The sequence below is a fragment of the Saimiri boliviensis genome, chromosome 3 (genome assembly GCF_048565385.1).
Source record: "Saimiri boliviensis isolate mSaiBol1 chromosome 3, mSaiBol1.pri, whole genome shotgun sequence".
In the NCBI taxonomy this organism is placed as follows: Eukaryota; Metazoa; Chordata; class Mammalia; order Primates; family Cebidae; genus Saimiri; species Saimiri boliviensis.
The window spans coordinates 3,487,739-3,508,730 of record NC_133451.1 but is presented as its reverse complement, the minus strand read 5'-3'; the positions used below and the strand labels follow the sequence as shown (position 1 = coordinate 3,508,730).

General features: G+C 66.0%; 1 protein-coding gene across 3 annotated transcripts in view; it reads right to left on the bottom strand.

Annotated features, from left to right (window-relative positions):
- Nucleotides 1-227: 227 nt before the first annotated feature.
- Nucleotides 228-20,992, bottom strand: part of DOK7 (docking protein 7) — a 41,377-nt gene continuing 20,612 nt past the window's right edge. For 2 of the 3 annotated variants that reach the window (XM_039468529.2, XM_074395814.1), the window contains 3 exons: nucleotides 15,978-16,097; nucleotides 12,368-12,487; nucleotides 7,331-9,087 (listed from right to left, as the gene is read on the bottom strand). In XM_039468529.2, the coding sequence (XP_039324463.1) occupies nucleotides 9,081-9,087; nucleotides 12,368-12,487; nucleotides 15,978-16,097 (247 nt within the window). In that variant the 3' untranslated portion in view covers nucleotides 7,331-9,080. Of the gene's footprint in view, nucleotides 966-1,247; nucleotides 1,401-4,801; nucleotides 4,845-7,330; nucleotides 9,088-12,367; nucleotides 12,488-15,977; nucleotides 16,098-20,992 lie in introns of those variants that run through there. The other variant, XM_039468530.2, reaches the window with a different exon arrangement.

Here is a 20,992-nt window from a genome sequence, read left to right as displayed (position 1 = left end):
CATGCCACAGGGGTTGAGGGCACGCATGATGCCCACCACTTATGCACATGGCCCCATCAGCCCACCAACCCCCAAGCCCCAACACCCACGCAGAAGGAAACCCCCACTCCGTGCCACCAAGGAAGGCAGCTCTGCTCGCCCCAACCCTGAGCACCCCAACATGAAGACACCAGATCCATGTCCAGGAGCAGAAACCAGGAGAGAGAAAGACTAGGCATCGTCAGAAACAGAACAGTCACAACGTGAAGCTCTTTACAGGCCTGACTGTAATGGGTCCCGGGCGCAGGGCTGCGGTGGCCCAGGCAGGGCTGCTGGGAGGCAGGGGAGGGGGTACCAGGACTGCAGAGACTCCAGTCTCCGGGGTGCGGTGCTGAAGTGGGAGCGGGCGCTGGCTCCTGGCGCTGCAGGGCGCAACGCCAAGGTAAAGAATGAGCATTTTGCCAGGACACGGCTGTCATCCGGGCAGTCACCTCCAGGGTGAGAGGACAGTTTGCATCTCAGGCACCGCAAACCATGTTCCCAAACACTCCTGGGCAGCGACCAGAGCTACCTGACTCCTGGAAGCGGGGCCTCAGGCAGCCTGGGATCCAGGGCGACTCATTCAGGCCAAAGGAAGGGTCAGCCCGGGGCGCCTGCCAGGCGGGAGGCCTGGCCGTGGGCCCTGGATACTTCTTCCTGCTTGCACCAGCGCCCGGAGACTGGCCATGCCCTCTCTTGCGACTGGGGGTCCCTGGGGTCAGGCCACGGCCAGCAGAAGGGGCAGGCCTGCCGGGGGCTGTGGTGGCACGGCACAGCGCAGCAGGTGTGTGGTCAGCTCCGGGCGCTGCGGCCTCACGGCTGGGCCGCCCTCCTCTGCTCCAGCTCCGACAGCTGCTCCTCCCGGGCCCGGGCGTGTCGGGCCCCCACTCTGTGCGCTGTCTCCGTGGCAGCAATGTCGATCTGGGCATAGAGGGAGGCGCCAGCCCCTGAAAGAAGCCCGTGGTCAGCGGCAGCCTGCGCCGCCCCGCTGCCCAGGCCCGTGACCCTGCCCTCCACACCAGTCCCCAGCCAGGCCTGCGGGAGAGGACATCCCCTCCTGCAGTGGGGACACCCTCAGGGGGTGTGGCCCAGCCAGGGATGGCGTTGGGGAAGTTTGCCTCCTGGGGGGAGGCTGGTAGGCAGAGCTCCCTGGCGAGGGCTGCTGGGTGGGGCTGGGGGACAGGGCCCTGAGGCTGTGGTCAGGGCCTCCACGCAGGGCAGGGACCCACCTCGGACGCCCTCGCCGGCCTCCTGGAGCTCCAAGCCCATGTAGTGCAGCTGCCTTCTGGAGAAGGGGCTGACGGGGATGTTCACGTAAGTGGGCGCCTCGCCTCGAGGCCTCTCTGGTCCTGGGCTGTCCACAGCCATGGGTCCTGGGGATCCTGCGGAGGGAGCGGCTGCGAGCCCCGTAGGGGCCGAGAGCTGCACTGATCCCAAAGATTGTGCAGTGAAGAGCTGCCCGCCCCGCCAGCCCCTCCTCCCCCCGCCGCCTCTCCTGCGCCTGGGAGGTTCCCGCTCCATCTTCCCCGACTGTCCGTCTTTGACCCAGCACTGCCCCATCCTGAAACCACCCCCCACTGTCCACTCCTGGTCCAGGTCCCCACAGAGCCGAAGGAAGGGCCACCCCTCCCTGTGCCGCCTCTCCTGCAGTCCTTGCCGACCCCCAGTGGACCCCTCGAGGCCTGCTCTTCTGTCCCTGGACCACTCACCCGCACCTTCCTGGCAGTCTCCCTGCCAGCCACCCCTCCCCAGCTGTCCCAGCACCGTCCCTCTTCTCTCCCTGTCCCTCCCAGGCCAGCTTTATTCTGGCCTCCAGCACCTGCCCCTCACTGTCCTCCTGGGTCACCCCACCTGCTGCAGGCTCCAGGGTGCCCCCTCTCCTGTGCACAGGCCCAGGCTCCCTCTGCGTCCCCTCCGGGGCACCCATGCGCCCCACACCCTCTCCCCCTTTGTGGGAGTTACTCCCTGGCCCCACCCACTTCCTAACAGCTGATGGTTCTGTCTGCAAACCCCACTGGTGCTGGGGTGGGCAGAGCAGGTGCTTGGAGGGAGCCCCACGGGCCCGGCTGGGTCGAACTTGAGGCAGGCTCCCACCTTGTGGGGCTGGACACACGCTGACCCCTCCTCTGCAGCCCTGAGGGCTCCGCACCGCAGGCACGGAGGTCCTGCAGAAGGATCCCATTCTCCAGCGCCTCCTCCATGTGGGGGCAGTGAGAGCAAGTCCCCCTTCCTCATTCCCTGACCCAGCGACTGGGAGGCTCAGCCAAGCCCTACCCGGGTTGAGCTCCCTGTCCCTGGCACACTCCGAGCCCTCAGAATTCAGGTGGGAGCTGGGATGGGGGCGGGTGACTGGCCTGCGGGTCGGCCTCCCTGAAGCACCTGCCTGTCGGTGGCAGGGCCTGGCTCAAGGCTGGGCCTCCCTGCCCCAGGGATGCGTCTGCAGCAGACCCAGGCTCTCCTGTGGCCACCCACTGCCTGACACCTGCAGCAGGCGTCCACTCTGCCTGGCTGCTCACACCCTGGTCCCCGTCACTCCCTGCCACATGTCTGGTGGGGGGAACTTTCACCCAGAGAGACCTGACTTGCTGATTCTGCAGGCAGCAGCCAGGACAGAGTGAGAGGGAGCCCAGGTCCATGCAGGTTCGCTCACCTGATTCCATGAGCTAAAGCAGCCAGCACCGTTCTGCCCCCACCCTGCCGGGGCCTGGGGCCCTGGGGAGACCCCCTCCTGCAGTGCATGGTCCTAGAGGGCCGGCCCCCTCTCAGGATGCCAGGACCCCTTCATCAAGATGAGCCACAGAACACTGCAGCCAAGTTCCAGTGCCCAGGCCGCCACCTGGGCCAGCAGGGACAGGGGAGTCAGGGTCAGCTGCCTGGAGGAGGGGGCATGGCTGAGGGATAGAGGCCGAGAAGGCAAGGTGGGAGAGGCAGGTGTGGGGAGAGCTGGGGGGGTGCCGGGGCCTGGAGTCTGGAAAGGGGCCAGGCTGCCGTGCACAGGTCCCTGAAGCCAAGGGGCGGGACTGGGGCTCACCCATGACGGGCTAGACACGCCCCTGCAGCCCGGCACCTTGTTTTAGGATTGGATTTCTTTTTCCAAGGTTTCCCCCAGGGTGGTGGGTTGGAGGGGCGAGGGTGGAAGCTGGAAGGACGGGAGTCCTGACTGCAGGGAGAAGGGACCAAGCTTCCCAGCACCATCCGGAGTCCACTAGGCTGTAAGCGGCACTGGGCCCGGGGGCCACATCTGCAGCTCCTCCACCGCCACCAGCGCCCAGGCCCCCAGTGCTCCGCCTGCCATCCCCTCCATGGGACTTGGCTTTTGTTTCGGCTTCTGTAAGCATCGCTCCCAGTGCCTCAGACACTTTCGGTGAAGCAGGAACTGGGAATCAGACCTTCTGTGCCCTCCTCCCGCACCCCGCCCTGGGCTGGCAGCCCGACACTGCCACACCGGCCCGGCCCACCTCTGTCCCAGGACAGACCCGGGGTGCCCCTCCCGAAACCCCTGCCAGCCTCTGTGGAAAAGATTCGCGTCCTCCTGTAGATCCTATGGGCCTGTCCCCTTGACCCCTGCACCTGTGTCCCAGGGCACCCCATCTGAGTAAAAGACACCTAAGGGTATGGGTGGCCTCGAGGAGGCAATGGCAGGTCCCCGGGAGGACCCTTGGGGGAGGGCTGGGCCCACCTCCTCTGGCCTGGTGGCCGCCCCAGCACTCTGGACTGCAAGGATCGGTGTCCAGCCCAGGTCCAAGGCCGGCTAGCGGGGGCTTTCCGAGTGGCCCTTGCCTGCCTGCGGCCCCGCCCCCACCCCAGCTATCCCCCCCAGGCCTGCCTGAGCTCTGCCCCAACCCCAGGTATCCCCTCCAGGCCTGCCTGGACCCCACGCCCCCTGTAGGTGCGACCTGCCTGGAAGAAGGGATTGAGGAATCCAAGACTCAGTCCATAGAGGCTCCTGCCCACAGGGAAACTGAGACACAGAACTACGCCACCCATCCACCCCAGGCCAGCCACCCTCACCTCCAGCCTCTCTTAGCCCTGCCCAGCCTTCAGCAGGGCTCTGTCCCCGATGACAGCTGGGCTTCCCCAGGGAGACCCTGGGGACCTGTGCCTTCCTGCTCGTTCTCTGCCTGGCCCTCCCTCCTGGCCCGGCCCTGGAATTGCACCTGCCAGGGCCCCAATGCCTGCTCCTTACCAAGTCGCTTGCCACCAGCCCCGCCTCCACAGGCCCCCTGCACTCTCTGAGGACACAGCCCCTCCTCCCGAGCTGGGGCTCCTGGACCCCAGCTCTGACTGCCTTCCTGCCATGCCCCTCCCAGGAACAGGTCCGTGCTCACAGCTTGGAGACCCACAGATCCAAGTCTGTGTCTCCCAACCCTCAATCCATCATCCAGCTGCCCACTGGGCACTCTCAGCATGTGCTCCTGAGACAGGCCACACTGGTCCAGGCCACGCGGAGCCAGCAGCCTGCCTTCTACCCACTGCCCTGCTGTCCATAGCTGGGCTGGGACTCACCCCCACTGCCTGTGGCCACCCAGCACCCACTGCCGCCCAATGCCCACTGCCGCCCAACGCCCACTGCTGCCCAGCGCCAAATGCCACCCCAATGCCTACTGCCACCCAGCATACACTGTCACCCCAACACCCACTTTCACCCCATTCCCCACAGTCCCTGCTAGCAGTGGGCCCACCGCCCTCCCCATCTAGCCAGACTCTGGCTGTCATTTCTGTGCCCACCCAGACTCCCGTCTCCCTGTCCCTGAGCTCTGAGGGACTGGCTCCAGGTGCCTACCTGAATGTGCTGTCGTGGGTCCAGGGGGTAAGGCAGCCGCTCCCTAGACCAAAGAGAACCCAGGTCAGCGCACCCTTCAGGCTTCCCTTCATCCTGTGCCCAGGGCCTCTGAGAACAAGGACGATACCCCCGAGAGCGACACAGGCCGAGGGACCTGGGCCACCTCCTGCAGGGAGTCCACCCGCCATCCCTGATGCCTTCTCTCCAGGGCCCTTTGCCCCGCAGGCCCCAGATACCCGGGCCGCCCACGCACCCTGACCTCTTAGTCTGGTGGCAGCCCCGAAAACCCGCACAGAAGAGCTGGAGGCCTCGCCACCTGGCGTTGGGGTGGTTCCCAGCCCCTGGCCCCGTCGAGCTCCGCCTGTTTTGCTGCTAGAGCTTCGTTGGAGGAGGACCACACCCACGAGAGACAGTGTGGGCGCCCGCCTCAGAGCTGAGCGGCTGCTCCGAGCGTGGCCTCCATTCCGCTCCCGCCCTTCAGGGTGTGGGCCCTGCTCTCAGCAGCTGGCGGGGAGGGCTCCGCGGGGGTGCCCCTGGAAAGCGCCCCATTGAGAGGCCCCAGGTGAGATGACACTACAGGCGACCTGTCTGCTCCCGGGCCTCTGAAGTGGGCCGTGCCTAACTGGAGGAGCCTGGGGTGGGGTCTGAAGGCCACTTGGAGGGACGGCGGCCCGCGGCTGAGCAGAGGTTTCCTGCAGCCCTCCAGCCTGGACAAGCAGGAGCGGGGCCAGCCCAAGAGAAGGCCCCACGTGGGCCCCAGCAGCGGGCGGCCAGAAAGAGGCCACGGCACCCTCCTGTAGTAAGGGCCCTGTGTGGGTGGGGGCTGGGAGGCTGGAAGCGGGGGCTTGGTGCTGAGTTCTGCTCCAGGCCAGACTTGAGGGTAGACAGTCGCAGGACTGGCACCCTCACACGGGGCGTCCAGAGCAAACTGGGCTGATCCAGACTCAGAGCCTTTGACAAAGGCCAGCACCCCCGAGCTCATCACACGCAGGCCTGAAGGCGCCAGTCCCCAGATGCCCGGGGAGGGCCAGGCCTGCAGGGGCAGGTGTCGCAGAGGCCGAAGCAGCCAAGGTGCGCCCTGTCCCTACCTGGCCAGGCCCACAGGCTCCCGGGTGGCGAGAGAACAGAGCCAGTGTCTGCCCCATCTGGTTGCCCCTGGGCTGAGGAGAAGCCCCCACTCCACTGGCCACCCACTTGGGGAGAGGTACGGAGGCTGGAGACCCCAGGCCGCGCACTGCAGCAGGCTGTGGGCAGAACCTTCAGACGCCCGGAGCGGGGCCTGCGCTCCAGCACGGTGGGGAGAGGCAGACGCCCCGGCCATGTCCCCATAAGGAAGGGCCGTCCAGGGGCCTGGTCCCGCCAGGCAAGAGGCCCCCATGACCCCACACCACCCCCCAGGCCACCGTGGGGTGCCTCAGTCGGCTCTTGTCAGACGGACCCTGTCCCCTGAGCCTTGGGCAGGGGACCTGTGGGAACGCAGAGGGCTGAGCTCAGGTGATGAGGACTCTGGCAGGAGGGCCTGGCTCCCCAGCATGGAAGCCACAGCCTCTCGTCCTGCAACGAGGCTGGCACGGCCACCGCCGGAGGTGACAGCAGCTGGGGTGATGGTGACAGCAGCTATCGAGCCCCTGCTATGTGACCTCATCAGACCCTCATGCAGCCCAGTGAGGCAGGGTCTGTCACCCCGTTTGCAAGATGAAACTGAGGCTCAGAGAGGCGCAGGGCTGGCTAGGGGCACCCAGCCAGTGGACGTGGCCCAAACTCAGTCCCCAAAGCCCACACTTGCCACCAGGCATCACTGCAGAAGCTCATCCAGGACTCCCCACGCAGAGTCACCTCCAAACAGGGTGGCAGGCAAGGGGGCAGACAGGTGCCCCCACAGGATGTGCAGGGGTGACTGAGACTAGCCTGGAACTTGGCCCCATATGGGGAGACAGGCAGGGCAGGGGCCCCAGGCTCAGAGCCAGTCCCCTCCTGGCCTCAGGTTGGAGGGTCTGCTCTCACCTGGACCTGAAGAGCCGGTGCCTGAGCTCGAAGGACTACTCAGACCCCATTGTGGTCTCCAGGACACACCCAGGAATGTGCCACACATGCGTGTGCACACACACGTGCACGCATACACACAGGCACACACATGCGCGCACATACACAGGCACACACGTGCGGGCACACAGAGACACACATGCAGGCATATGCACGCACACGCGCACGAACACACGCACACATGCACGGGCGCACACACACACGCGCACGCATATGCACGCACACGCGCACGAACACACGCACACATGCACGGGCGCACACACACACGTGCACGCATATGCACACCCCAGCCCAAGGGCCGCCCGGCACCGCCTCTCTGCACGCCGCAGCATTCAGGCCCAAGGCTGACGAGACAGACGAGGCTGCTGCAGCTCCTGAGATGATGGCCGAGGAGGCCGGGCTTGGGGACTTCGGATCCAGGCAGACACCCGGCGTGGAGGCCAGGTGAGGAGGCAGAGGGCCGGGCAACGGACGAGGACAAGGTGGTAGGAAAAGAACACTTTATTTCCAGTCTGAGAATGTCTTATAAAAAGTGTCGGAGTGAGAAATGGCTGACAGCAAGGGATGGAGCCAGATGTTCCCAGGGCGCGGCTGGGCAGTGGTCAGGGCTGGCTCCGGGCTGGGTGGGACGAAGCCACCCAGGGTGTGCACAGCGGGCCAGATGCCGCCCTGCCTCCGACACAGGGTAGCCGAGCTGCTGACACCAAGGGGCACTGAGCCCTGGGCCAGGGCAAGCGCAGGCAGAGCCCGGGGCCTCCCGACGCCAAGCCTGCCTTGGGCCCCACGAGGAGGCTCCCACCAGAGGCCTGGGGCACACGGCCCCTCCCAGCAGGGTCAGCGGGTGAGGCTGCTCTGAGGACACTGCCTGCCCCCTGGGGCCTTCCTGCAAGGGCTTCGTCGGGGAGCGGCGGGGCCCAGACCCCAGAGACCTCACGAGTCACGCAGCCTCCTGAGCTTCAGTTTCCTCCCATAGACGGGGATGAGGCCCGGCGCACAGAGCGGGGGCTGGGCTCGTAGAGCCTGGGTGTCCAGAGCCGCTGTGGGTGGCTCGGTGCTCAGCGGGTGGTGTGACTGCATCAGACAGGTGAGGGGGAGAGCCGGCCACCCACGAGCGTGAGGCCCGAGGAAGACAAGGCAAGGCCAGCGGTGGGGCCTCCAGCCCTTGGCACCGCAGCGCCAGCACAAGCCGCAGAGACGCGGCACCGGCCGGAGCCCAATCCTCAGGACTGGGAGACACGGAGGGAAGCAGCTGGGCCTTGGGGCTCTGCTGACCCCGACCTGCCCGACCCAGAGCCCCTGCCTTCCAGAACTCACCTCCCCAAGTCAGCCCCTTCCTCCATGGGCAGCCACAGGGTGCTCCCTCCAGTCCCCTCTCTGGGAGACCTTGTCCCTCCCACAGAATGTAGAGCGCCTGTCCTGGGCAAGGAGGCCAGCGCCGCCCCCTCTCCCGTCTGGGGTCAAATTCAGCCCCTGTGCAGCCGCGGACCGGGTCTGCGGCTCTCAGGGAGGGGGGTTTACCTTGAGTCCTCCACAGACTGGACATGCCGAAAAGAAAGCCCGGGCTGGCCCCGCATGGGGGCCGCCTGCTTCCCAGGGCTCGCCGGGGGCCGGGCCAGGCAGTGTGGCCTCGCTGCCCTGGGGGGCCTCCGTCGCCAGGCCCCGACGTCTCGTGCCCAGCCAGCCAGAGGGACACCCGGCGGACATCTGGCCGGCCAAGTCCCCGGCCGCACCGTCGCCGGGGCTGCCCTGCGAGGCGGGGCTGTGGTCCCTGGGAGCCAGGCGCAGGCTGCGTGGTATGTCGTAGTGGGGCCGCAGCGAGGTGGGCACCTGGTACTCGATGGCCCCAGGTGGGCAGGTACACAGGCTGGGCTCAGGGGCCCCGGCCGCCGGCAGGCTGAGCAGTGAGCCCAGTTCGTCCGCAGCCCGCCACACGTCCAGGCTGCTGCCCGCGTAGGAAGACAGGCTGCCGGAGTAGGAGGAGTGGCTGCCTGTGGCGATGCCGCTGTCCGAGGAGCTCTGGCGGCCCACCTCCTGCAGCTGCCGTGGCCGCAGCAGCTTGGGGGGCGGCCTGGAGGCGCCCAGCATGGCTTCCCCGGGGCCCTGGGCAGCTGCTGGCCTAGGCCCCTCCTGTGACGTGCTGGCTGACGACAGGGACTGCTCTGGCCACGAGGTGAGCCGGCTGCTGGCGCTGACGTCCGAGTGGCTGGCCTCCGAGGAAGAGCTGGACAGGCTGCGGTCATCCCCTGGGACAGAGCAGGAGGCCAAGACAGCTGGGGGTGGCAGGGGGCTGGGGAGGGCTCAGGGTGGGGCTGACACCTGGTGGATCCCCACAGGCTGGCACCTGATCTCACCCCCCTCTTCTAGCCCCCAACCCCCTGTGGGGTGTTGCAGAAACCTGGCTTTACCAACAGCAGGGCACCCTCTGCCCTCCCTGTTCCTTGTCCACTCCTGTCCTTTGTCTACTCCTGTCCTTCTGCCACCCACTCTCCTAGGCCCTGGGCCCCTCCATCTCAGTGCCCCTGCCAATACCTGGGTCCCAGCCTCCTCCTCTCCCCCAGAGTCCCCACCCTCCCTGCCAGAGACCCACGCTCTGTGCCCAGCCATCCTGACTGCCTTCCAGGGCCACCTGGGCAGCTTGCCCTCTGCACTGTCACGGTGCCAAGGCTGGCCTGTACTTCCCTTCCCCGAGAACTTCTCAGACCCTGCCAGCCTGGACCCCTTGACTCACCCCCTGCCCTCACACACTGGGTCCCTTTCCTAGGGTATGAGAACCACACCCACAGCAGGTCTCAGGCTGCCTCCCTGCCAGGCCTGGCCTCATCTGCCCATGGGAAAGCCGCTCTCATCTCTGCTGCCTGCTCTGCCTTCCAGGGTTCCCAGGTGGAAGCAGTTGTGAACCACCCCCAGGAAGCCCAAAGCTCACTGCAAATCTGAGGCCCCTTCTCCCGGGGCGGGGGCAGGGCAGAAGGGGAGCAGGCCGCTGTCCGATGGGTGCACTCCAGGGTCAGGCAGTGATCAGAGGGCACCGGCCGGACCAGCCCACACATGGCCCTGGGAACAGGTTGCCCATGCAGCCACCCTCCTGAGAGCACAGCAGCCCCTCACTGCGCTGCTAGCCCCTTGCACCACCTCCTCTCCCCACGATGGCAACAGAGCCAGAGCCACCAGCAGCCGAGGAGGCGCCTCTGCTCCTGGGCAGCCAGCTCACCTGCCTTAGAGCCTTCTGTCTGGGCACAGAAGGTAAAACCAACACTTGGTCTCCCCCAGGCACAAGATGGTGGGCAGGAAAGGATTCAAAGGCTCTCAGAGCAGAACCACCGTTCCTGTCAGCACCTCAGACCAGAGTTTAGCAAATGTGGAATCATGAGTGCAGGAAGGAATGAATGAGCAGAGGGAGAAGGAAGGAATGAATGAGCAGAGGGAGAAGGAAGGAATGAATGATGGGGAGAAGGAAGAAATGAATGATCAGAGGGAGATGGAATGAATGAGCAGGAGGGAGAAGGAAGGAATGAATGAATGAGCAGGAGGAACAAGAAAGGAAAGAATGATCAGGGGCAGAAGGAATGAATAAGAGGGGAGAAGGAAGAAATGAATGAGAAAGCAAGGAGGAAGGATGAATGAGCAAGAGAGAAGGAAGGAACGAATGATCAGAGGGAGAAGGAAGTAATGAATGATGGGGGAGAAAGAAGGAATGAATGAACAAGAGAGAAGGAAGAAATGAATGAGTAGGGGGAGAGGAAAGGAATAAAAGCAGGAGGAGAAGGAAGGAATGAATGAGCAGGAGGGTGAAGGAAGAAATGAATGAGCAAGTGAGGAGGAAGGAAGGAATGAGTCGGAGGAGAGGAAAAGAATAAAAGCAGGAGGAGAAGGAAGGAAGGAATGATGGGAGAGAAAAAAGGAATGAATGATGGGGGAGAAGGAATGAATGAGCAGGAGGGAGAAGGAAGGAATAAATGATCAGAAGGAGAAGGAAGGAATGAATGATGGGGAGAACGAATGAATGAACAAGCAGGAGGGAGAAGGAAGAAATGAATGATTGGAGAAGGAAGGAAGGAATGAGCAGGAGAGAGAAGGAAGGAATGATCAGAGGGAGAAGGAAGGAATAAATGATGGGAGAGAGGAAGGAATGAATGAGCAGAGGGAAAAGGAAGGAATGAATGAGTCGGGGGAGAAGGAAGGAAGGAATGAGCAGAGGGAGCCCGCAGCGCCCCTGCGCCTATGGAAGCCTCCGGCGCTCTCCCGCTAGAGCTTAGCCGAGGCCCCACAGCCCAGGCCCCGCCCCGGCCCCACCTCCCCTGCCCGGCCCCGGCCCCACCTCCCCTGCCCACCCCGGCCCCACCTCCCCTGCCCACCCCCGGCCCCACCTCCCCTGCCCGGCCCGGCCCCACCTCCCCTGCCCCTCCCCGACCCCACCTCCCCTGCCCGGCCCAGCCCCACCTCCCCTGCCCGGCCCGGCCCCACCTCCCCTGCCCCTCCCCGACCCCACCTCCCCTGCCCGGCCCCGGCCCCACCTCCCCTGCCCGGCCCCGGCCCCACCTCCCCTGCCCGGCCCAGCCCCACCTCCCCTGCCCACCCCCGGCCCCACCTCCCCTGCCCGGCCCAGCCCCACCTCCCCTGCCCGGCCCCGGCCCCACCTCCCCTGCCCGGCCCCGGCCCCACCTCCCCTGCCCACCACGGCCCCACCTCCCCTGCCTGGCCCCGGCCCCACCTCCCCTGCCCGGCCCTGGCCCCACCTCCCCTGCCCCTCCCCGACCCCACCTCCCCTGCCCGGCCCAGCCCCACCTCCCCTGCCCGGCCCGGCCCCACCTCCCCTGCCCCTCCCCGACCCCACCTCCCCTGCCCGGCCCCGGCCCCACCTCCCCTGCCCGGCCCCGGCCCCACCTCCCCTGCCCGGCCCAGCCCCACCTCCCCTGCCCACCCCCGGCCCCACCTCCCCTGCCCGGCCCAGCCCCACCTCCCCTGCCCGGCCCCGGCCCCACCTCCCCTGCCCGGCCCCGGCCCCACCTCCCCTGCCCACCCCGGCCCCACCTCCCCTGCCTGGCCCCGGCCCCACCTCCCCTGCCCGGCCCCGGCCCCACCTCCCCTGCCCACCCCGGCCCCACCTCCCCTGCCCGGCCCCGGCCCCACCTCCCCTGCCCGGCCCCGGCCCCACCTCCCCTGCCCGGCCCCGGCCCCACCTCCCCTGCCCACCCCGGCCCCACCTCCCCTGCCCGGCCCCGGCCCCACCTCCCCTGCCCGGCCCCGGCCCCACCTCCCCTGCCCGGCCCCGGCCCCACCTCCCCTGCCCGGCCCCGGCCCCACCTCCCCTGCCCACCCCGGCCCCACCTCCCCTGCCCGGCCCCGGCCCCACCTCCCCTGCCCGGCCCCGGCCCCACCTCCCCTGCCCGGCCCCGGCCCCACCTCCCCTGCCCGGCCCCGGCCCCACCTCCCCTGCCCCTCCCCGGCCCCACCTCCCCTGCCCTGCCCCGAACCCACCTCCCCTGCCCGGCCCAGCCCACCTCCCCTGCCAGGCCCCCGCCCTACCTCCACTGCCTGGCCGGCCCACAGGGGACAGGAGACTCAGCCGCTTCTCCAGCTGCAGGGCTTCCAGGGCTTCCTGGGCCACGCGCTCCTCCACGGTTGAGGGTCCCGTGGGACTTGGGTCTGCAGCAGAGAGAAGAGTCTGTGGAGGAGGCGGCCCCACCTCCCACCCTCACATGCGGGCACCGGCCCAGCCTGATGCTGGGTTCCCCTCAGTGGAGTGGCAGTCCCCTGGGAGCCCCACGCCTCCCCACACCTCAGCCCAGATGCTGGGCCTCACATGCAGACGCCCACGCCGCCCCCATCCAGGCCGCCAGCTGGTCCCTTTGCCTGTGGATGGCCCTGCCACCTGTCCACTCACCAGGGCCTCACGCCAGCCAGACCCGTCTTCCTCACCACCACCGAGTCTTTCAATTTACTGTTCCATAAACGCCCAGCCCCTAGTGCCCGCCTCACTGCAAAAGGTGCTGCCTGCCCCCATCATGGTGCCTACTTCTCACAGGCTCCCCTCCCCCTGGGGTAAACGCACCCCCCACCTTGTGGCAGCCCCACTGCTCCCTGGGGCTGCACAGGATGGAGCCTCACACGGTGCCTAAGGCTCAGAGCTCGGTGGTCTGCGGACCCTCAGCCTCACCCAGCCCCTCCCCTCAGGGCTGCACAGGATGACCGATGACCTCCCTCTCTGGTCATTGTCCCTGTGTCCTGTGGGACCGGGTGGCCAGAACCCTCCCCTTCCTGCCCACGCAGGGCGGGACCGTCGCTGGCCCCGCCACCCCATGGCCCCAAACCTCAGCGTCACTGCCCGGGTCAAGGCGCCGCCTGTGCGGGGATGTCCCAGGCACTCAGTGAGGAGCGTGCTGGGCTGAGGCTCCCGTGCCCAAACCGCGGGGCTCAGGACCCTGCCCCCCCCACATCCACTGCACCCATGGCCACAGTTCTTTAAAGAGGCCTCCAGCAGGGAAGCCACAGCCACACCCACAAGAGCAAACCGACCCTGTAGCGCTCCAAGGGGCCTCCTCTGGGCCTCCAGGACACACCTCCTGCCACCCACCTCGGGCACACCTGCAGGACTGAGCCAAGACAGGCTCAGAGCCTACTCGCCCCAGAATTCAGGAGCAGAGGCAGCATGAAGTTTCACCCAATCCCGCAGTGCGCAGCGCGCGGGAAGGTACAGCCCACGGCTTGGGACACGGAATCAGAGCCTGGGCAGGCAGACCCGAGCCTGGCAGAGGCTGGCCGTCAGTCTCACCACCCCACAGTCAGGCTTCCAGGGAAACAGAGGCAGCAATGGTGCCCCTGTCCCGGTTCACGTCTAGGCTGAAGAGGCCCTGTCCCTGATAGGACACTGTCCTCTGCTGACACCTTCAGGCCACACAGGTGCCCATCTGGGGCCTTGAGCACAACCGGTCGCCCTGTCGGGACCTCAGAACCGGACTCTCCCCACGGGCAGGTGAGAACTCACTGCACCGAGCCCAGGAACCAAGAAGAGGCTGGAGGAGCCTCCCCCAGCCTATGGGTATGGCTGCCCCAAGGCACTGCTCCGGTCAGCCTGGGTACAGCTGGCCCACAACCCTGTGGCCGTCTGTAGCACTGCCAGGGACAGGGATGGAGGCACGAGCCTCTCTCCTGTCTCCTCCCTGCCTGTGCCTGGGAGGGTGGAAGGCGATGGTAGCCAAGGCGGTGCCAGCTCAGGCCCCACTCCCTCCTGACACAGCCTCCTGGAGGCCACCCGGCTTGGCGGCTCCTGGCGCTGTCACAGACACATTCTGCCATGTGGGTAGGACAGCAGGCACCAGTCCTGGCTCCTTGGCACACTGAGGGTTCAGGCTGAAGACAAGCACAGTGACAGGACAGTTCCACTGCCCCCGGCCCTGGGACCTTCCCATTAGGGCTGCCCCCATAGCCACTGCCCTGCGGTTGGGACGAAGAGCAGCCTCTCGGTGACGCGAGGGTCAGGACACAGGACATGACTTCCTTCATTTCCCACCCACTAGCTGGTGGGGCACAGGATGCGGACTGACTCCCAGCCCCATCACGTGCCCCCTGAGCCTCTCACCCTCATCTGCAAAACGGGGGTGCAGCAACAGGGCACCCCTGCGGAGGCCGGGCGAAGCAGGCAGCACGGCAGACCCCGAGTCTCAGAGCCCTCCCCTCCTGCTCCTGGCAGGCCTGGCCGCCTCTGGGCCTCAGTGTCCCCGTGCGGAAGACCAAGGGGCTGGACTTCCCGCTTCTCCAGTGGGTCTGGCCTCGGCAGGCTCAGCACAGGGGCACCGCAGAAGCCCGGAGCGTGAGGGTGCCGGGGGCTCCGCAGTGCGGCATAGCTGCAGGCCGTCGCCCTGATGGCACAGCTTTCTGAGAGCCCCCAGCTGACTCTGGCTCACAAGGACGTCCTGTGGAGTGAGGTCTGGGACTTCTGGGCAGCCCAACCCCTCCAGCCGCCAGCAATGGCCCTGCCAGGGATGGTGGCGCCTGTCCCGTCTAGCGGCTGTCCCAGGCCGAGCCTCCCTGGCATCCTCTGCCCAGTGCTGCTTCCCAGCACAGCCCCGGCCCCCGGGAACGGCCTGCAGGGAGCAGGAGGGAGTGGGGAGGCCTCCTCAGTCTCCTGCTGCCCCTGCCTGGCCCTGTGCCCGCCCCACACCCTGCACAGCTGAACACGCTGACCACATCATCCACGGATGCTGGCAGCAACCACGCAGGAAGATGCCGGCAGGAGTGCGGCTGCTCCACGCAGCGTGGCGGGGTGGCGGGGAACGCCTGGCCCGGGGGCCGCCTCCCCCCTCCCGGGCTGCCCCCCCACGTCCTTGAGCTGGTGTGGGTAGCAGGCATTGGGGGCTGCGGCCAGAAGGGAGGCCGGGGTGCCCGTATGCTGCTCACCTCTGTCCTCCCAGTGACCCCTTTACCACGCCCCGGCTGGGGTGCCAATGCCAGAAGGCGCCACCTGTGAGCTTGCTGGTCCCCCGCCACATGGCCTGGGCCTGGGCCTCACTTGGCGGTTGTGACAAGCACTGCCCTCATGGAGCTAGAGGCGCGCTGGAGAGAGGAGGCCCTGCCCCGCCCCCGCCCCGACATGGGGAGTCCCGCCGTGCCCAGGCACCAGCACCCCTCTGGGGTCCAACAGCCACATTCTGTGAAGCCGACACCTCGCCTGGCTGCAGCCACAGCCGAGGAAGTGCAGGTGGGACAAGGCCAGGCTCCTCAGTCCCACGCGCCCTGAGACCCCACAGCCGGGCGACCTCCCGAGGTGGCCCGGGGCCTAAACGAGGGGATCAGGTGGAGCCGTCCCCATCCCAGCAGCAGAGGGAGACCGGCCCACTGTCGGGCGAGGCCCTCCGCAGCCCGGGCCTGGGAGATGGTGGGGGTGTCGGACAGCAGCGGCCGCTGACTGTCCCAGCCAGAAAGCTTTAGGCCCCAGCGTCCCAACCGCTCAGCCCCCCGAGCGAGAGCGCCTGCAGGGGCAAGCCCCGGACGGTCTGTGGAAGCCCAGCCTGCGGCCCCGGGGGCGCTGGCTCCTCCGCGGAGGGTGGGGAGGTGACGAGTCGGCGTGGCCCCCGGCCCCGGGACACCGCCCAGCCCACCGAGCACGTGCTCCCGGCCGGCCAGGCTCCACACTCACCTGGGAGAACCGGCCGCAGCCCAAAGGGGCCCTTGGTAGGGGAGATGCCTCGGACGATGCAGTCGAACAGGAAGCTGATCTGCTCCCCCTCGGCCGAGGACAGGAAGAAGACACCGGCCCCTGCAGAGCGGGGACAGAGACACAGTCAGCCTGGCCGGAGCGCGGCTGGGGACCCCGCGGCGGGGACGCAGGAAACTGGAGCAACTCCACCACAAGCCGCCCATGACCCCCTGCCTGGCACTGTGAGGCCGGGTCCCCAGAGCCTCTGCCTCCCCAAGGACCCCGAGGCACGCTTCAAACTCGGGCAGCTTCTCGAACAGCTTGGGCTGCTGGGCGCCAGGGTGAGTGCTGCCCCTCCCGTCCCAAGTCCTGTGTCCGGAGGACACGGCCCAGAGGGAGGTGGGAGGGATTGTCCTGCCTTGGACAGAGATGGCGCCCCGGCCCACACACCTGCCTTCTGAGCTAGCTTGCGGGGCGGGGAGGTGGGAATGGGGGGATGGGAGTCGTGGCTGCTCTGCCACCGGGCAGTTCCTCTGCCCCCAGGGCCCAGCGACCACCCGCCACACACACAGCCATCTTGAGGGTGAATGAAGCTGCCAGGAGACCCCAGAGACATCAAGCAGGGTCCCCTCAGGGCTCCACGGCCCTGGCGGAAGGAAGCTGTGCCACCTGGAGCTGGGGTCACACCCCAGGACGGCCCCACGTGACCACACTTCCTCCCCCAGGGCTGTCGTGAGGGCTGCAGTCGGCTGTAAAAAACGTGGCACAGCACCCGCCCACACATGCCACCACCGTCACGCTGGCCAGCGCTGTGGCCTCCCCATCTTGGGTGGCTTTGCTGCCTCCTCAGTCATCTTTCAGGGGGAAGCTAGAGCTCCCAGTGTGGGGTGCAGCACCCTGGGCCAGCACCCACCCCTGCACCCCCACAGCAGCAGGAGGGGGGGTCCCAGGTGGGACCTGGGCCAGCCTGGGGTCACCGGCAGAGTGACGGAACCCCCACCTGTGGAGAAGCCCCAACCGCGAGTCACGGGGCGCTGCCCTCCCAGCCGAACGGCGCCCTGGCGGCCCCGTGAATGGGTGCCTAGGCAGGCCGCGCCCGCCGGACACTCTGCCTGCCGTCACCTCACAGGAATCCCGCCCACTCTGGGGCCTCTGCCCATTGCCCAAAGAGAGGCACGCCGGAGGCAAGGCGCCGGGGCGAGTGGGAGGGGTGGGGACGGGAAATCTCGGCATTATAACCCCTCTGCCCGCCACCCAGTCACGCTCCGCCTGCACAGGACCCAGGCTGCAGATTCCAGGGATGCAGAAGTCGGGCCAGCCCTGACACGTGGCAACACAGCCGGCCCCTTGGCAGCCACCCCAGGCACGCGAGGGTGAGCGGCACCTCGCGCTGTGGACGCTTCCTTCCACGTAATGTCCCCAGACCAGGTCACCGGACAGCCCCATTCCTGCTTTAGCGACGAGGACACTGAGGCCCAGAGAGGGCACACCACCCGTCCACTGTCACACAGCCACGAGGTAGACTCCGGCTCCAGTCCCCTGACCCCCCCGACACCTCCTGCCCCACACAGCTTCCCGTCCCGCTGTGGGTGAGGCGTGCTCCTGACCAGAAGCAGAGGTGGGGCGTGGAGAGGAGGCCAACGCCCACTGTGATACCATCCAGGAGGTTGCCCCGAGAGGCTCAGAAGGGCAGGGATGGGGTGGGGGCCCCAAGCCAGGGAGCGCGGGTAGAGGAGAGCTGGCGCCAGGCCCTGGGGGCAGGCGAGGAGAAGGCGGCACGCTGTCTGCTGGCTGGCTCACTCACCGGGCCAGGCTGTCGCTCGCTGCCCGGCAGTCTGGCCCCCACCTCCCCGTGAAGGGCTCAGCCGGCCTGGCCCCGGCTCTCTCTAATCCTGAGCTTACAGACAGCTGGCAGTGGCCGCGGGACAATGTGTCCCCTGACTATAAAAGCCACATTCTGAAGGCGTGGAGCCGGCCCGCATTCCATGGGCTTCTTCAGAGCTTCACTCGCCCTGGAGACGCCGTTGGCGGGCAAAGCCTGGAGCACAACCACTGCCGGCCTCGCCCCCCACGTGCCCACCACCCACGCCAGCACAGCTGACATCAGGGGCCCTGGAGGAAGACGCCCAGCTCCAGGGCCGGTCTGCCAGGTCTCGGGCCATGGCCTCCCAGGGCGTGGCACGGCTGGGCTCTGGCTGGACCCGCCGGGTTCACGCTGCACCCCTGCCCACAGGCTCCCCGCTCCCACCCAGCACCCCCTGGTCTTGGGAATGCTCAGAGCTCTGTCTGCACACCAGATCCGCCGACATCTCCACTCAGGAGGCCGCTGTCCCCACTGCTCCACACCCCTGGCCACCTAGAAAGCTCCCTGCCCTGTGGAGACTCAGGCCACGTCACGTCGCCTTTCATGATGCTTTTCTTGGTTCCTGGCTCCCTTCAGTCCCCTTCAGTCCCCAGGCCCCGACAGCCCCACTGCGATGGTGTCCCAGGCGCCTCCTTTGGGGCAGAGCCCCGTGTGCTGTTGTCCCAGCCAGCAGCCTAAGCACCTGGCAGGCAGGGCACCCGCGCCGTCTGAACCCCCAGTGCTGGCCTTGGGTGGGAAGCCATAGGCCACCCCGGCCCCTTCCCCAGGACAGCATGGGTGTCTCCTGTTTGCCTGTGTGTTTGGGGAAAGGGAGGAAGAACAGGGACTGTCCCCTGCCGTATCACACAGGTGTGGCGGCAGCAAAGCCATCCACTCTGCTTCTGGGACCCCTGCCCTTGGAAGCCACCCCTTCTCAGGAGGCCAGTCCACCCCCTCCCCGGAATCGGGGCCAGCCAGTGATGGCTCTGGCTATAAAGTAGCGCGAGGGATGCTGTCCCAGCCCCACCCCAAGGCCATCAGAGGCCTGGCAGCTTCCGCCTCTGCCTTCTTGGAACCTATTGAGAAGTCCAGACTGTCCTGCTGAAGGGTGAGACTCCTGCAGGGAAACTGAGGCAACCCAGCCAGCAGCCGGCCCGGCGCTTTCCTGGGCCTTCGGGCCCCACCACCGCCAAATGCCACTGCCCAAGGGACCCCCAGCAGCACCTCAGGGGGCAGAGATGGGCTGTCCCCACTGCGCCCCGTCCGGATCCCTGACCCATGGGACCGCCAGCCACGGAGCAGCCACCAGGTTCTGGAGTGTTTGTCACATCACAGGAAATGGCTGGGAGACACAGAGACGCAGCCCCCACTCCGGACAGAGGCAGGCAGGGCCTGTGAGGCTCAGGGCAGCCCCCACTCCGGACAGAGGCTGGGGTTGCTGAGCTGCAGGAGAGCCTCACCCACGTTACAGACGCACCTGCTTCCTAAGAAACACACCTCCAGTGAAAAAGCTGTTGCACTCAAGCCCAGGACTCACCAGCTCGAGAAAGAAAACGCTCCTCCATGCAGACACCCAGCGAGCCAATTCGATCTAAGGCGATTTCTGTTGCAATAATCTTGGGTACCCTAACAGGTGCCCCTGGATGTCATTAAGAAGAATCCCAGCTCCTCAGAGAGCAAACATCAATGTGCCACCCCTTGTTGACAAAGATCGTGCACTGGAAGCATCTGAGAAGATTCTAGAAAGCTGTGCAGGCAGCACTGACCTGCCTGGCTTACGCTTTGAATCAGAAAGTTGGCCCAGCTCACCAAGCCCCTCGGGAGGTTATTCTGCGCAGGGTTTCCTAGCAGGGTAAAATGTCCACTAATTAGAATTTCACTTTTCTATGCCCTGATTTTGTTAGAAACAAAGTTCAGTGAAACAAGTTCATATTCAAAATTGAGTTTTAAATTTTATCTAGCCATTTCATGCCCACTGGGATGACTATTATCAAAACAATCAGGAAAAAAAAAAAACAAAGACAAAGACAAAAAAAAAAAAAAAAAAAAAAAAAAAAAAACAGAAAATGCCAAGTGTCAGGAAGAATGTGGAGAGGCGGGAGCCCTTGCCCATGGCTGGTGAGAAAGTGACGGGGCAGTTGCTCAAAACGTCAAACAGAATTCCCGTGTGACCTGGCAATCCGCTTCTAGACGTCCTTCCGAAGGACTGAGCGCAGCTCCCACACAGACACGTGAGAGCCCGATTCTCGGCAGCTGAAAGGCAGCAAGGCAGGGGCCACGTGTCCCTCCACGGAAGAACGCGCAGGCACGTGGCTGCCCCTCAGTGTATCTGGGTGCCGCCTGGAGAAGGACGCAGTTCTGACGTGGGCCACAAGCTTGAGGAACCTCAAGGACCCTGTGCTACTAAAATGAGCCTGTCACAGAGGAGCAGACCCTGTGTGACCCCACTCACATGAGGTTATCCAACTCACAAGAGACAGGAATTCGAGTGGGGGTGCCAGGGGCTGGGGAGGGGGCTGGGTGAGTGTTCAATGGGGACGGAGCCTCAGCCTGGGAGGATGAGAAAGTTCTGTGGAGGGATGGCGGTGAGGGCTGCCTGGCAGCACAAATGCATGGGGCAGCCACGCCTCCCTCACCCTCTCCAGCCTGTGCCTCTCACGGGCCACCATCGGGGCAGGACGGAGCTGCACAAGGCAGAGCATCAGTGTCCCTGCAGCCGCCTCTCTGCAGGTCAAGCGCATCCCACAGTCACTGTGACAAGGAATCCTGCACACATACATGCACAAACACACACATGCACAGGCACACACACACACACACATGCATGCACGCACACACACATGCACACGCATGCAGGCACATGCACACATGCAGATGCACACACATACATACATGCACAAGCATGCAGGCATACGCACACACACATGCAGGTGCACACACATGCATACACACATGCACACACACACAGATGCACACATGCACACACATGCACACACATGCAGGCAAATGCACACACATGGAGACACACACACATGTACACACATGCAGGCACACACACGTGCAGATGCACACACATGCACGCACACGTGCACACACAAGGGCACACATGTACATACAGGCGCACATGCATGCTCACATACACATGCACACATGCACACACATGCACACACAT